At 49.1% G+C, this 14552-nt stretch overlaps 1 protein-coding gene across 7 annotated transcripts in view; it reads right to left on the reverse strand.

The window, feature by feature from the left end:
• The window catches only part of MYO7A (myosin VIIA), a 103883-nt gene that overhangs the window by 23855 nt on the left and 65476 nt on the right, over positions 1 to 14552 (reverse strand). For 4 of the 7 annotated variants that reach the window (XM_049823662.1, XM_049823661.1, XM_049823660.1 and 1 more), the window contains 12 exons: positions 12153 to 12311; positions 11718 to 11810; positions 10263 to 10357; positions 9012 to 9096; positions 7922 to 8140; positions 7646 to 7753; positions 6873 to 7082; positions 6116 to 6319; positions 5098 to 5274; positions 3123 to 3380; positions 1901 to 2028; positions 493 to 619 (listed from right to left, as the gene is read on the reverse strand). In XM_049823662.1, coding sequence (XP_049679619.1) covers positions 493 to 619; positions 1901 to 2028; positions 3123 to 3380; positions 5098 to 5274; positions 6116 to 6319; positions 6873 to 7082; positions 7646 to 7753; positions 7922 to 8140; positions 9012 to 9096; positions 10263 to 10357; positions 11718 to 11810; positions 12153 to 12311 — 1863 coding nt within the window. The remainder of the gene's footprint in view (positions 1 to 492; positions 620 to 1900; positions 2029 to 3122; positions 3381 to 5097; positions 5275 to 6115; positions 6320 to 6872; positions 7083 to 7645; positions 7754 to 7921; positions 8141 to 9011; positions 9097 to 10262; positions 10358 to 11717; positions 11811 to 12152; positions 12312 to 14552) is intronic. The other 3 variants (XM_049823664.1, XM_049823663.1, XM_049823665.1) reach the window with 1 other exon arrangement.

Raw genomic sequence — 14552 nt, forward strand, 5'->3', positions numbered from 1 at the left:
TAGCTGTGTAGTACTATTCCTTGCCAAGTTTGTTAGAGTACAGGCCTAAGGTCATACTGTCAAAGCCAGTAGATGCTTGAATGAATGTATAGACCTTTGCATGTGAGAAATAGGGGAGAAATGTGGGCTATTTTGGGTGTACAAATGCCACTTGCAGCCTCCCACAGTCAACTTTCCTGCTAGAAGTCATTTAATCACGTCTTCACACACCTACAGTGCAGGAGACATCATCTGAACAAGTTGTTTACACTCCCTTTAGTATCATAGGAAAGAGAGAGTCACTTTTTACGAGTGGCTCGCCTGATCCACTTTAGACATTGAACCTGGGATCACGCATACTTTTCTTAGGAACTTGATGTCATTTTCATTCCTGGCAAAGATAAAGACCAGGATTCCCTGTACTGTGAAACCCAAGAGAAAAGCTGGTCCCAAGGATGGAAAAGAAAATGTACTGGCAGATAATTCATGAGACAAATATAATCTACAATTTACCTTCACAAACTTCTCAGAAGGAGCAAAACATCCCACGCAGAGGGACATCAGGATCCAACCCCTGGCATGGCTGCTTTTGGATGGGTTCTGGGTCAGCTGCTTGCATATTTGACAATAGATTTCATCCCTGCAACAGGAATGAAAAAAGCATTAGAGTTAAGGAGGTTGTGGTTTTCAACAAGAACAGAGAGAGAGAGAGAGACAGACCCTGTCTGCAGGTGATGGACAGTTAAAAGTTCATTTTTAGCATCACAAGGATATTAATTTAACTGCCCTTATGATGGTCACCCTGATCGTTGCAGTGTCTCTAAAATGCCATCCATCACCAGTCCTGTAACATCCACCGAGTCTTCCCCGTGCTTCAGCTGAGATTTCCCACAGCTGACTGACACTGCTTAGAGAAAGAGGGAAATAAAAGGTAGTCTCAAGGTTCAAGGAAGCTCAATGTCACCTCTGGATGATGGAATCTATTCTGGCTTCTTACAGAGATTTCCCAGTAACACCAAGAAAGTCTTCTAAACTGACATTCATAGAGGGCCATCAGCTGGGAATATTCATTTGCTGGAGCTATCGGCTCCGGTGTAGGTCAAGGTTTGTCCACCTCTTACATCCAAACAGGCCCATACATTGACAGGTGTCTCAATTTGGGATTTAATGTCCACTTTTGACTTTAACTTTAGTTCTCTACATGCAAAATGAGGAATAACAGTACTTCCTTGTCTACATGGGAGGCAACAAAAATGTTAGCCAACCTGTTATACTGACAAACCCCATGGGAAAGCCCATGGGACACTACAACCTCTGCCTTCAGAGCAGACTTTGTGCAGAAAAGTAAGGCTAAGGTTTTCATGGTGAACTGGGAGGATAAAATGAAAATTCGAGAAGCTGGTCATCAGATGAGAATGCCCACTGTTCCTGGGGTGAGCAGATAAGTGTGAGTGAAAAGAGCATGAGACTATGTAAAAGAGGACTGTATTATAACACACACACATATAAATGGGCTAAACCAAAGATGTTGGCCTTAGTTTGGCACTTTCCAATTTTCGAATGCTTAATTTAGCAACTGAAATGAGTTTGAGGTTTTCATTAGTATAGATTTAAAGATATTTAAAGGTCAAATAGAAAACAAAGGGTAGTGAACAACAAGAGTGAGCATTAAAAAACCCAATCCAGTAGCCACTAACACTTTCAGAAGCATTTGAGTCTCTCTTTGTGGTCTTCCCATCAGGCCTGATATGGATAGTAAAGAATGTGATCCAGCCCAGGCCGTATTACACAACACAACTAGAAAAATGATATAATGAGAGCCTTGTAAAGATGCACACAACAGCAAAATCATTTGGACAATAGCTCAAGGAAGAAGGAATGACAAGAATGGCATGTTTATGCCTTTGTCTTGATTTCTAACCTTAAGGCTGGCCTGAGGATGCCATTACCAATAATGAAATGGAGCTTCTCCAGGTTGGAGGTGGGTCGGTCTTCGAGCATGCTATTACCCTGGAGCGTGGACTCACCATCGTGAAGTCTCTTTGTCACCTGCCAACCAGACACATTGCTCTCTTTCAGTATGGCCAGTTACTATGTCCCCCCCACCCCCATCCCAAATATGTGGTGCTCCCCAGGAGGACCCCTCCACCAGCCAGGTGGGGTCTCAGGCGATGGGAGGGTGCGATTTTGTTGGCTTTAATCACATACGAGTGAAGCTGAAAATCGTCCTGTTTAGTCACACTCCTACCTGCTTGGTCTTTGCCCAGGCTTTCTACAATGGCACCCTCCCATCCCAGCTCTGAGCTGGTCCTGCAGCCAGAAAAGGGCCACCAATGGTCTCTGGAATAACCCCAGCTTATTGCCAAGGAAGGCCTGTCCCTTTATCTCAGTTATATTAAAAAAAATTATTAAAACACTGACAGAATGGACCCGCTCCCCATGCTAATGATGCAGCCAAAAGCACATAAGCATGGTGCTGTTTGTGAAAACAGGGATGGCATTCATCCACCTACCAGCTCTCTGTCTCAGCTAGTCAACCTAGTCTCCATTTAGAGCGGCTGGAGAAAGACGGGCATTTCTAGAGTGCTTTCAGAGCCACATTAGCTGTTTAGGGGTCCTATTTCTCCCCACTGACCCTAAAGGCAAGGAAGGTGACTATCCCGGAGAGCATTTTTACGCTCTCAAGCAGCTACAGCCAGGTGAGAAGGTGCCTGCTCTGGAAGTGGACATGGCAGTGTGTGAAAGAAGACTGAATCCATGTCTTTGCATTGCTTTCACCCCCCACCCCCCCACCCCCCCCCCAAAAAAAAATAAAAAAAATTTATTGCTCCTCACTCTTTTGAGATGGGATTTTCAAAAGCTCTCAGCTTGGGCTAACTGCTCCCGTGGGGAGTTTTACCCCTGGCAGTGGAGAGGAGCAGAGGGTGGGTGAGACCCCCACCTCTGCTACCCACGCCACGGTGGAGGGCAGGAAGCTAAAAGCAGGGATAACGCTCAGACCATCGCGGAGTGGTGGGAGGTATCGGCAGCTAGATGGAGGGCTGTGGGAGAGGGGAGGGAAGGTGCCGGATGGATGGAGAACGGGAGCCGAGGGGAGGCCGGCGCGAGGTGCAGAATGACTCAAGGAGACACGGGAAGCCAACCTTTCCCCTTAAACACTCCTTAAATCTTTCAGGCAGAGAGACAGGTAGCGCCAAACCCAGAGGAGGGCTGGTTCTATGTTGTCTAGGGAAAAGCAGAAGAGAGTCAGAGAGGGCTGCAGACAATCCAACGGCACTTGTGCTGCCAGGCGGCCAAGCGTCTCCTCTCACCTCCTCGGTCAGTTTGGATTTCTTCTTGAGCGTTAAGGAGACCAGTTTGTGCCGCACACTGTTCTTCTTGTGCCCATCAATGTGAGTACTCTGCAAAGTAAGAGGCGTGGATGCAATGCGGTGAGACACAGAGCCCTGCCGAGGACGTGCTCTCCCTGCCTCCCCCGGGCTCCTGCAAAAGACCATTAATCCTCGGCAGGGTGAGATATTGCAGACGCTGGTGGGAACCAGAAGTGTGGACCCATATTCCCGTGCCCCCCGAAAACCCAGATCTGGCTCTGAATTTTGTAGATAGCCTCTAATCAATGAACCTTCCTCAGATCAAAATTACGTATTGGGGACATCTGAAAAAAGTTATGTTGAATACATGGCTGACTCCCAGTCAACCCAGGTCCACCCAGTTCTGCTGTATACCATTCAGGCTTGTTCCTACATCGCAAATGAGATGAGCAAGGCCACTCTCTGAGATGAGCCATTTGCACAGCAGGTTTGTGAGCTGGAAGTCATCTAGCCAGAGATTCATGGACGGGTAGTTGCCCATTGTGGTTTCACCACCGTTAATCAGCTCTGTGCTCTATCAGAGTTCCCAGAAGAATAAATTTGATGTAGGACAGACCCAGGCACTGACTACCTATCATCAAGTTACTGTTGGCTTTCTATTTTCATACCAAATTTATGTCAGCTGTGGGATTTAAATGGCATGGATAATCACTTGTGATTTTACACCAAATCAACACTTGGACTCCTGCAGATGTGATGGTTTATATCCATTATAAAGCCAAGTTGCTACTGTAAACCTGGTTTTGCATATCATCACACTCAGGGTCAGCTCAGACATCTCTCTGCACTTTTGTGCACTCTCCAGAGCTGACATAACCAGAGAGGAAAATGACAGCTTAAATTTTCCTTCTCTTCCATATTACCTGATGTCTCAATTGGCCAAAATACGCCTTTTTGTAATAAACAAGCAAGAAATGGTGGGTAGAAAGAATCAAAGGTGATTCTTGGTGTATACTTTCACAGAATTACAATCCAGATGAGGCTACTATCCTTCTCAGGTAATTCACTGAAAGTGCTGAATGATATCACTGTCTCTAAAAACTTGGAGATTTGTTAATTTACATCTGAAAACGCCTCTGGGGCCTGTCAAGATGATACTACAGAAAACTTCTTGAAAATGCAACAGTGCTGTCTAGAAAATGCCAATACCAGGTAATATCTTGTCCTGTTGAATAAAGTAATTGCCAAAGATGAAAGCAAATCAGTGCTATGGACAGAGATTTATCTAGATCAACGTCTTATCTGGGAAGGGTCCTAAGATGAAGTCCTCTAGTGACATCCCAAAATGCACTCAGGGTGCAACAGGGATTTTTTTTCTTCTTCATTTCCACAGCTTAATCTCCTGGTAACTCTTTACTTCCTGCTCCAAGATTAAGGGCACATTTTTAATTTAGTCTCTTCTGACCCAGGGCAGATCAAAAAGAAATCTCCAAATGACAGACCAATGACACAGGACATTGCATTCCCCCCATGTGTTTCTGCCCTCTGAGGTGGAGGAGAGAGATCAAAGCCCTGTGAGACATATCAGGGCATTTTCCTGGCTGTATTACTGGGGAACATTCAGTTCTCTCTGTGAAGAAGAAGGGACGAGATCAACACGTGACACACGGGCAATTCTCCCTTCAGAGCATAATTGCAAATGAAGATGACAAACTGCCTGCAGCAAACCCCACAAGTTGTTTCTTTCCAACACATTTCAATGTCCAAAAGCTAATAATAGTTTCTCTTTTACAGCCACAGCAGTTACCTCTCCTTCTCCCTGCAGAGCCTGCAGTTCTTTCTTATACGTCTTTTTCCCAAGAGTCTCATAGATTTTTGTCATCACTGGTATCTTCTCGCCACCATCACTCATGGCTGTGTGATATTTAGGCTCAGGGAGGTCTCCCATGAAACGGAGGATAGTGATCCATACAGCAAGTGCTGCCTGTTTGAAAGGAAAGATTAACTCCGTTAGCTTGCACCAGGGCAGTGGAGGGGGTGGTCAAGCCATGCTGAATCCATTGGGATTGCTCTGTACATCTGCAGGAGATAAAACATTTTCCTGCATCACACATAACAGTTTTGCCTGCAACGAACACTCCGTCTGAACAAGCCGGGCTGGCTGGTGGCTGGGACCGCAAATTCAGGCTCTGCGTTCGTGCCATCATGAGTGTGCCTGTGCACCCTACAAGAGGTTTGTTTCTTGGCCAGGAGACGCCAGCCTTATAGAGGGGCAGTGACTGGCAGCTTCTAACCCGCTGCAGAGAGGAAGGAGAACCACAGTGAAGGCAAGTTCATGGCCAATGTAATGTTCTTTATAACCATGCAGATTCAGTACGGTTCTGCTCTTGTACTGCTGGCTATAGATCAAGTGTTTCTTCTCTGCTAGCTCTGCACTGGTGCATATGACAAGGTAAGAAGCAACTTTTACAGCTGCCGAGTAGCTGCTTTACAAGCGGTACTCGTTCAACAATTTTTTATCATCCATGTCCTGAGCCTAGAGTACTTCATTAATTATCTTAACACAAATATCAGGGTACAGAGATGGACTCACCCCTCTACCGCTACATCCCTCTAACCCTTGTGGTCTTGTCAGTGCTCAAAGGATGCTGGTGGGACAGTGTCTACTGACACTCGTGCAGCAGACGAGGGCTGTGCTCTCCACCAAACCACGAGCACACCAGTGTATCCCAAAGGGAAACTGTTCGTACCCTTTGGCTGAAGGGTTCCCCAGGCTTGTTCCAACCCACCCTGCCCTGCTCGAGGCTTTCCATCCCCTGCCTCACCAACTGGTCTCCTTCATCCTCATGGTACAAGAGAGGCTGCTTGAGAGGCCGGCGGATGTAGGTGTGTGTTGTCGTGCCCTGGAAATACGTGGCAGCAAACTTGGCAAATTTGTACTCCGAGAGATCTTCCTCCTCTTCCTCAGGGAGAGGTAATGCTGCATCCAGGTCTTCTTCCTCCAGCTCCTTCTGTGCTCGCTCAAGATCCTGGTGGGGAAGGACATGTCAGGCACTCAGCATGGCTTTAAATACTGAACTACCCTTTCCCTTTGGGCCTGACTTCTGTCCGTCTGATTTCCATCCCCAAAGGAAAAGCCAGCTGGAGGGAAAATCATTAAATATAACTCTGGAGCCCATGCAAAGCCCAAGTCCTGAAGGACATGCCTGTGTCCAGGAATGTCCCCAGAGCAGTAGGAGAAGCAACAAGCATGGCCCCACTCCTAGCATGGGGAAAGGGTGTCCAAGAGCTAAATGCCGTGAGCTGTGGTGAACCATGAAGAAAAAGATCTCAAAGGCCACGGGTCCTCAATGATCTTCTAGTGATATTGCTCTCCTCCATTCCATGGCCCCAGAGAAAGCCTGCAGACTGCCTGTCTGTCCCCAGCCACAGCATGGTAACCCTCTGGGGCTACACAGAAGAGCCTGGTCTTGAAGGAAGCCTTCAGAGACCCACTTTCGTATTGCCATACTCTCCCCTGACTCATTAATGTGTTGCTAAAGCCTTTCATGTGATAACCAGGCTTGTGTATGTTTCTAGTACCTCGAAGCCATTGGGTGCCTGTCCTTCCTGGCCAGGCAGGGAGGAGGTCGTCCCCAGGAATCCAAACATTTTGTCCACCATTTCCGAGTCGTTCACTGGCTCGTTGCGAGCTTTCTCCATTTTTTCCAAGAGCTCTTTCTTCCGACGTGCTTCCTCTTTCTCCTTTACTTCTCTCTCGGCATCTTCCCGCGCCAGCTGGGCCAGGCGTACCTGCAAGACGACAAGTACAATGAGTGAACTGCTCCCTCGAAAGAGCTGGCACTAAATTCTGCAGGGCCTGGCTTTAAAAAGGCAGACTGCCCTGTGCTTGGGGCACTATACCATCATCGTGACTTGGAGCAAATCAGTGACATGTCCATGCCTCAGTTTCCTAACTGCAGAGGGACAAAGCAATAACATTTTTTCCTTCCTTAGTGCCTGTTTAGGGGGCTTGGTCCATGCACAGAGACTCTCACTGACCTTATTTTTTTTCTTTTATACAACAACCATGTATGTGCACACACACAGAGTGTCCCAGTTCCCCCTTCAGCCTTTATACAATAGCAAAAGCAAGTGAATAATAACCATAATCTCTGGCATTCCTGTGCAACAGATCAGAAATTCTGGAGCAGCTTCAAACTAGTTAGAGCATAGAGTACTTTAGTGAATTAAATACAAACCGCTCAAGCAGGGCAGAAATCCCTTAGATATTTTTGGCATTCCCCCTCAAAGAAGCAAAACCAGTCCCTGGAAAACAGAGACAGAGCCCCAGAAACAAATCAGTCCCTGCGTACTTGGTGCTTCTTTTCAGCTTCCTCTTTGGCTTTCTTGGCACTCATCTCCTTTCGGAGTCGTTCCTCTTCAGCCAGCCGAAGTTTCTCTGCTTCCAGGCGTCGATGATACTGGCGGAATAAACACAAGAGCCCTTTTGAATAGGCATCTAGTTATTTTTTAAATTCTTTTTTTGCTCTTTAAAAAACAATCCCCCGAGCACGTGGTGCAGAAGGGTGTTTATTTCCCCTCTCCCCACCTCCGTTTCCCATGACCGACCTCTTTTCCGTGGTACTTACTTCCCCCCGGAGACGCTTATACAGCCTTCGGGCGATCATGCCCCGGGCATATGCCTGGACGGTGAGGACAGCCCAGAGGCGGTGGCGGAAAGCCCTACGGACCAGGTAGCCCCGGCACCGTGCCTGAAACTCGATGATCCGCCGGCGAGCCATGTGGTACTGCTTGTGGAGCTTGCGGGATCGGTAGAGGGCCTGCAGTCTCAGGAAGCCGATCCGCATCTGCAAGAGGGAGCAGGATGAAACCACCCCACCACCCTGGGGCTCGCCCACCATAAGCAGATTTCCATCGCTAATCTCCTTCTTGCACAGCTGTAAACAAGAGCCACTGAAATCAGCCCCCACCAGGATAAGCCTTTGGGAGGGAGGTTCTCCAAGAGGGTGGAGAAATGAAGCCCTCCGGCTGCTGCACTGATTCAAAGCCCAGGAAGCACAAAGGCAGCTTCTTCCTCACTGAGTCCTATGGATTTTCTGCCCTTGAGAGCCCTCAGGGGGTCTGGCTGGTCATCTCAAGGTAGCCACAAGCCACGAGGGTTGCTCCCATGGAGGTCCAGCATCTGCAGACCTCCTGCCTGACAGTCAAGGTGCTGTTTCATGGCATTCTGACCAGCCTGGAAGTGGCTATTCCTATCAAATTGCAGGCTTGGAGGATGATATTGAGACACTCTAGACCCCAACATACTTCCCAAATGACCTGCTGCTGGGTGAGAGCCACCTGGGACAAGGAGAGGAGGCGGCCATGGACTGGCCTGGGGAGAAACCTAGATATGGTCCCACCTGGAGATGGAGTCTGTTTTTCAGAGGAAGCTGCTCTTGAGTTTTCAGTCACCTGGAAACTAGGGGAAGACTTTTAAAACCCCAAGTGACCTGTTGGTGCAATGGATGGGGGAAAGGACAGCTAGAAGTTGGTCAGGTGCTTTCTTCAATGAGAAGGCAAAGCAGCAAGAGCAAACCTCCATTGATTGCTCCAACTGATAAAAGCCAACCCCACCCCCTCCTCCCAGTGGGGCATTTTGAGCCAGGAAACTCTTACGTATGTCCCAGCTGAAAGAGGTAGGAAGGCAGAGGTGTGAGGAAGCACCGCTGTACTTACTGCACCGTAGTTCTTCCTGCAGTTATGTCCGCGCCAGTATCTCTGAATCATCAGGACTGAATTTCTCACTTTCAGGAAATTGGACCTGCAAAGGCATTTCAATCACTTGCCTCTGCGGTTTGGCCACAAGTTATTATCATCTCCTGGGCCTCATTCTTTGGAGATTTGAAACTGAGCAGCCACGTGGAGTAAACACTGCATTTTTGCCCTGAAAAAGTCTTCCCCAGCTCTCCTCGCTTTCATAAAAAGATCTGTAGGGGCTCCCTCTGATAGGTCTCTGCAGGCAGGTTCTGCCAGGTTATGGGAATGGGCAGAGCAGGAGATGCTGAGAATGGTCCCTTCCTTCCCCCTGCCCTGCACCCTCCTCTCGCATCTGAAATCTCTTCCCTGCCTGCTCCCCCCACTCCAGTCCTAGCGCCTGAAAACAGATTCAGTCTCACCCAGATGATCAAGATCAAACGTCAGGAACACCACCCTGCTACCCTCATCTGCTCCTCCCATCCATCTTAGCCTGGCCCGGTTCTACCTGTAGACACCTTGGAGACATTCGCATTGGAAGGGCTTGGGGGTCTCACTAGGATTACATGGGAAAGATTGCTGAGTTTCCCAGCATGAGCCCTTTCTGCAAAGCCTAAGGCACAACCTGAGTCACAGCTATGGCTTGGACAGTCAAAGAACCCAAAGCCCCAAGAACTGTCCCTCTTCTGCGGGTGAAGCTTGTCCTTGGCTGTGGCTCCCCGTCTTCTTCCACAACTGTGCCGTGAGCTCCCCACAGACTACCTGCCCCCCCAACTCAAGTCTGGCAACGAGGTTGCAAATGGAAGAGTCCTGAACCCGTTGGGCTCTGGGGAGAGCAATGTTAGTCAGGATGACCCAGTTGTCCCATTGCAGTCTTGTGGGGATCCCCATAGACTGGAGGCTTAGCGTTGCCTTTAGCAGGCTCAGAGTCCCACTGCTGCATTGTCATAGCAAACATCAGCTCCCCCGAAGACAGCACTGAACAGGGACAGAAGGTACTATTCTGACCATGTTTAAGGCAGTCAGATAACGTGTTTCCCTCTTCTTTCCTCTGCTGTTTTCCTCCATGCTTACTGCACCTGAGTGCCAAAACATCAGGGCTCCCCTCTTCCCAGCTGCAGGCTGGGCAGATCAGATGGGCACCGAGGGACTGACGCATCCCCCAGGAGCCGCTTGCTGGGTGAAGCATCCCACATCGCCCACCTCCCATTTGGCAGTGGGGCTCACACCTACCTGTCTTTAAACCCGCGGACCACCTTCTGGATGAGGATGACTTTGTCCGTAATGGCCTTGTCTCTCTCAATCTCCAGCAGCATGTCATGGTGGTCCTGTGGGACAAAGTGACACAGCAGCCATGTCTCAAGCTCTCTATCTGCCTGACATGTGGCAGGAGGGGTGGTACGAGGCCCTTTCCCAAAGGAGACGTCCAAAATAAACTCTTGGGACATTTTACATCCCACCTATTCACTGGGGAAATCCTAACATAAACCCTAGTGATCCACTGCCTTCGTTCCTAAGTGACTCAGAGCATCCAGAAGCTGCATATGCAATACTTCATAGTCTGAAAACAACCCAACTGCATTGCCCTTCCATGCAGAGCTCCCTGCTAGTGCTGTCGGCCACGGGAACAGTTTCTGGGAGCACTGGAGAAGTTTGGGAACAAACTCCAGGCTGCCTGGGTCCCATCATTCCCTCTAGCCAAGGCTGCAACGCCTTCATACCCTAAGAACAAAACAGCTCCTGAAACACTGAATTTCCTTGCCCTGAGGCTTTCAGATGTAACCGTCCAAGCTTTCTATTGATTCCTCCCATGCCGTTTGTAACTCGGATTTCTTTCCCGGTTGCGGCACGCTGAGCCCCGCTGTGCTGGGTGCAGCAGAGACAGCTCCACACGTTTCCTGCTTTTCTCGACCTCACGTGGCCCCTCGGGGCCTCCCAGTTTCTCAGTTTCCTTCCCTGACAGCTGTGAGATCTTGATAACGGGCTCTGGAAAGAGCCACTAGTGGGAACAGCTTCTAGGGAAGAGATGGGGCTGTTCGTGCCGGGGATGATGTTGGGGGTGAATGTAGACACGAGCGGTCAGTGTTTACCGCTAAGATTTTTACTCAAGGGAAGCCTTTGCTTACAGCCTGGTTCCTGGCCAGCTCAGCCTCACCTTCCCACAGCAACACAGGAGTGGGTTTGTAAAGAGAAATGAGTGTGAATGGGGCTGCAGGGGACCTGCAATGTTGGGCTGCCCTGTGTCAGCCAGACCGATGCAGAAAGGGAGGCTCTAGGTATGTCTTGGGTTGCTCAAGGACATGTTGAAAGCAAAGCGAGCCTGTTTTGCTCTCAGTCCCTCTCTCTGCAGGGCTTTCCATGGATGTCCTTCCTGCTGCTGTGCTTTTTGGGTGAAGGCAGGAGATGAGGTTCAGCAACCGAGCCCAGGAGGGAAAAGGCCGTGCGTTGTATGTGACTATTTCTGCGCCCGTGTGGGTATGTGCATCCATCAGTGCTGGCAGAGCGCCAGGGCTTCCTCCTGCCCACTGCCGATCCCAAATATCCTGCCTTGGCCCAAGTTCTACCCACTGCCACGTCAGCCCAGAGACCATGGGAAAGGGTGATGTTTTGTGATGGAAAGGGAATGGTAGGAGACCCCTTTGCAGGCAAGGGTCCCAGATGGCAGGGGGGACGTGGAGAACCACCTACCTTCAGGAATATCTTTGTCTTGCCGATCTGCCAGTCATCATCCTTCCCAAGCACTGCTTCAGCAATGCGCTGGCACGTCCCACGCAGGTCGCCCTTGTAGGAGAGGGGGTGGGATTCACCAGGACCAGTCTCACCCATTACTCCTCCCAAGCCCAGTGGGGACCTTTTCTGGTCCCAATTCCAGCAGTTTTCTGCTAATGAGGCTCCCAGGGCTTTACTGTCACCACATAAAAGGTGAGAGGGATAGGCTGAATATGGCTACCTGTCCCTGCCAGCCCCATAACCATTTTTCCTTCACTTGGAAAGCCCAGAGCACCACTGTAACATCTGGGGATCAAATGTTGCGTAATAGCTTTTGGAGAGAATGCACACCCCATAAATATCTCTGGAAAGCCCAGCAGAGAGCAATCGTTACCCGTGGAAGAAGATGCTCACCTGCTTGTATGCTGGCTTCACCCCGGGCATGAGTACCCGGTACCGGTCCACGAACTCCACAAACGTGTAGCGGATGGGGTAGCCGGCTCGGCGTATCCGGATGGTCTCCATCATCCCTGAGTACCTCAGCTGACGGATGCACAACTCCCGGTCAAAGAGCTGGGGAGGTTACAGGACACAGTGGTTTCATTACACACCTTGGCCTGGATCGGCCATAGGAGAGTGGGGACACTGAAGATGTGTGGGGCAAGCAAGTCAGGCAACCACCCAAATCCTTCACTTGGGGACCCAAGGCCATAGGACTGTTGGCTGTCATGGGCCTGATCCTATGAACTGCTGTGTGTGTTTGACTCACTACGTTTCTTTAATTCCTGTTTACAAGACTGGATGTGTCCTACACATTACACAAAGGACCGAGAGAAGAACTGGAGAGCACGATGCAACGGTGAACATCACCCTGGGAAAATGGGCAGCAATTCTGCATCTACAAGGGTCAAACCATACAGTCACCTTCGCAATGATGACTTGTGGTCATTAACTTCTGGCTGCCACTCTGAGCTTTACCAGCATGATCACAGCACTCCTGGATGGGCAGGGCAGTGCCCTTTTGCTGGCAGAGGAAACAGAGGACCATATCAGCGAAGGCTCAGACACTCAAAGGTCTTAGGGTGCCTGCACCAGTTCATCTTAGGGTAGGTGACACCCCGAAGACACACAAAGGAAGAGTGAAGGCTTGGAGATGCCGGAGCCCTGAGATAAGCCTGTTATCATCAAACCACCCTGTCCAGGAAGACATCCGAGGAACTTAAAATGAACAGGTCAGAACCGAGACCAGCTGAGGGTTTCAGGGAAAGGACAAATCTCAGCTCAGCATCTGTGGCTGCTCCTGACAAGCAATGGACTGTTTCAAGGCCAGACAGCACACATGGGTAACCCAGTCCTTGCAGATGTTTGCTAATAAACTTGGCCGCTCTCCCTTGCTTTGGGTGCCTCGGGGTGGCTAATGAGAGGTGCTGCTAGATGGGCAGATTTGCTTGAAACAAAAGGAGGTTCAGGAAAATCTCTGCCATGCTTCAGTGCATTGAGGAGGATCCTGGAGCCCCTGCGAGCACCCTCTTGCAGCCTGATGTTGTCTGCAGGGAGCATCCAAAAAGCGTTCAACCCAAGTGTAAAATAAAGGTGGACGTGGTGTGGTGCTGGCACACCACAGAAAGCCAGGAGAGTAAATCGCAGCCTGGGTCAAAGAGATACTGCCAGGGTGTTATTCGTCTGCCCTCCCTTCAGCTGTCTAAAATGGGAGCATCTGTGCATGTACAGACATCTAAAATGAGAGTCACCTAGGCTCTCGCTGAAGTGAGTGAGGAGACATATAGGTATGTGCCTGTATCTCAGATATCCCTGTATCTCAGATGCATCTCCTCGGACAGCAGGATCTGCTGTATGGATGCATCCATCTCGCCATTCCTGGAAGAAGCTTTTCGACCAGCTCGTAGGAGCCACTTAGCCATGAAAGTGCTGGAGTGAAGTGAGACAGATGCTGATCCCAGGAGAAGACAATGGATGAATGAGGAAAAGGCAGAAAGTAGCATCATCCAGCTTTGGCCTCAAGCTGTCCCTATCTAAAGTGGGTATTGGGGACAAGAAAGGTGCAGAGGAAAGGGTGTGTGTTGCTGTGTCTCCCCCTGCCATGAAGCAGAAGGGTATGTGAGAGGTTGTGGGCTGGCAAATAACCGTCTGGAGTTTGTAAGGCTAGTTCATTGCACATGTGGGCAACTATGAGCTCCTGGCATTGGGCCCTGATGAGGCACAGACTGCCGGAGACAGTTTTGACTTTCTTTGCATGGTTTTTTACCTAATTCATCCCATGCATTTCTCTTGACTAACCAGAGCAACAAAGCAATACTCAGAAACAGCAGTGTGGGTTGATGTACAGACCCAGAGAACTCCAGCCAGCATCCTGATGCAAACAATTTTTTTTTTCCCCCAAAGCACATTTTAGAAGGAAGCAAAAGCTTTAAAATAACATGAAGTAACAAACAGTCAGGACTTTCCACTGACCTTTCACTTCCCACTATCCCATTTCCTATCACTATCAGTATACTTTCCTTCAAAGCCAGGGACAGAAAATGAACTCCCAGAAAACATTCTCTTTTGCAGTCACCCTGCACAGCTCTGTTTACCACTACCTGGGATGTTTTTTTCCTTTGTATTATTAAACCAAGGACAAAAATAAATTTAGCAAGAAATCACATTTCATATCATATAGCACTACAGTCTCTGATTCACTGTTAGCTTATCCACTCATTCCTTTAATGGGGAGATTAATTTCTCTTTGCCCAATTCTTACAAACATAGAGCTGTTTTTATGTCCCACTGAAAGTTTTGTAGATAAATGGGTTG

The sequence above is a fragment of the Accipiter gentilis genome, chromosome 19, assembly GCF_929443795.1.
Source record: "Accipiter gentilis chromosome 19, bAccGen1.1, whole genome shotgun sequence".
Lineage (NCBI taxonomy): Eukaryota > Metazoa > Chordata > Aves > Accipitriformes > Accipitridae > Astur > Astur gentilis.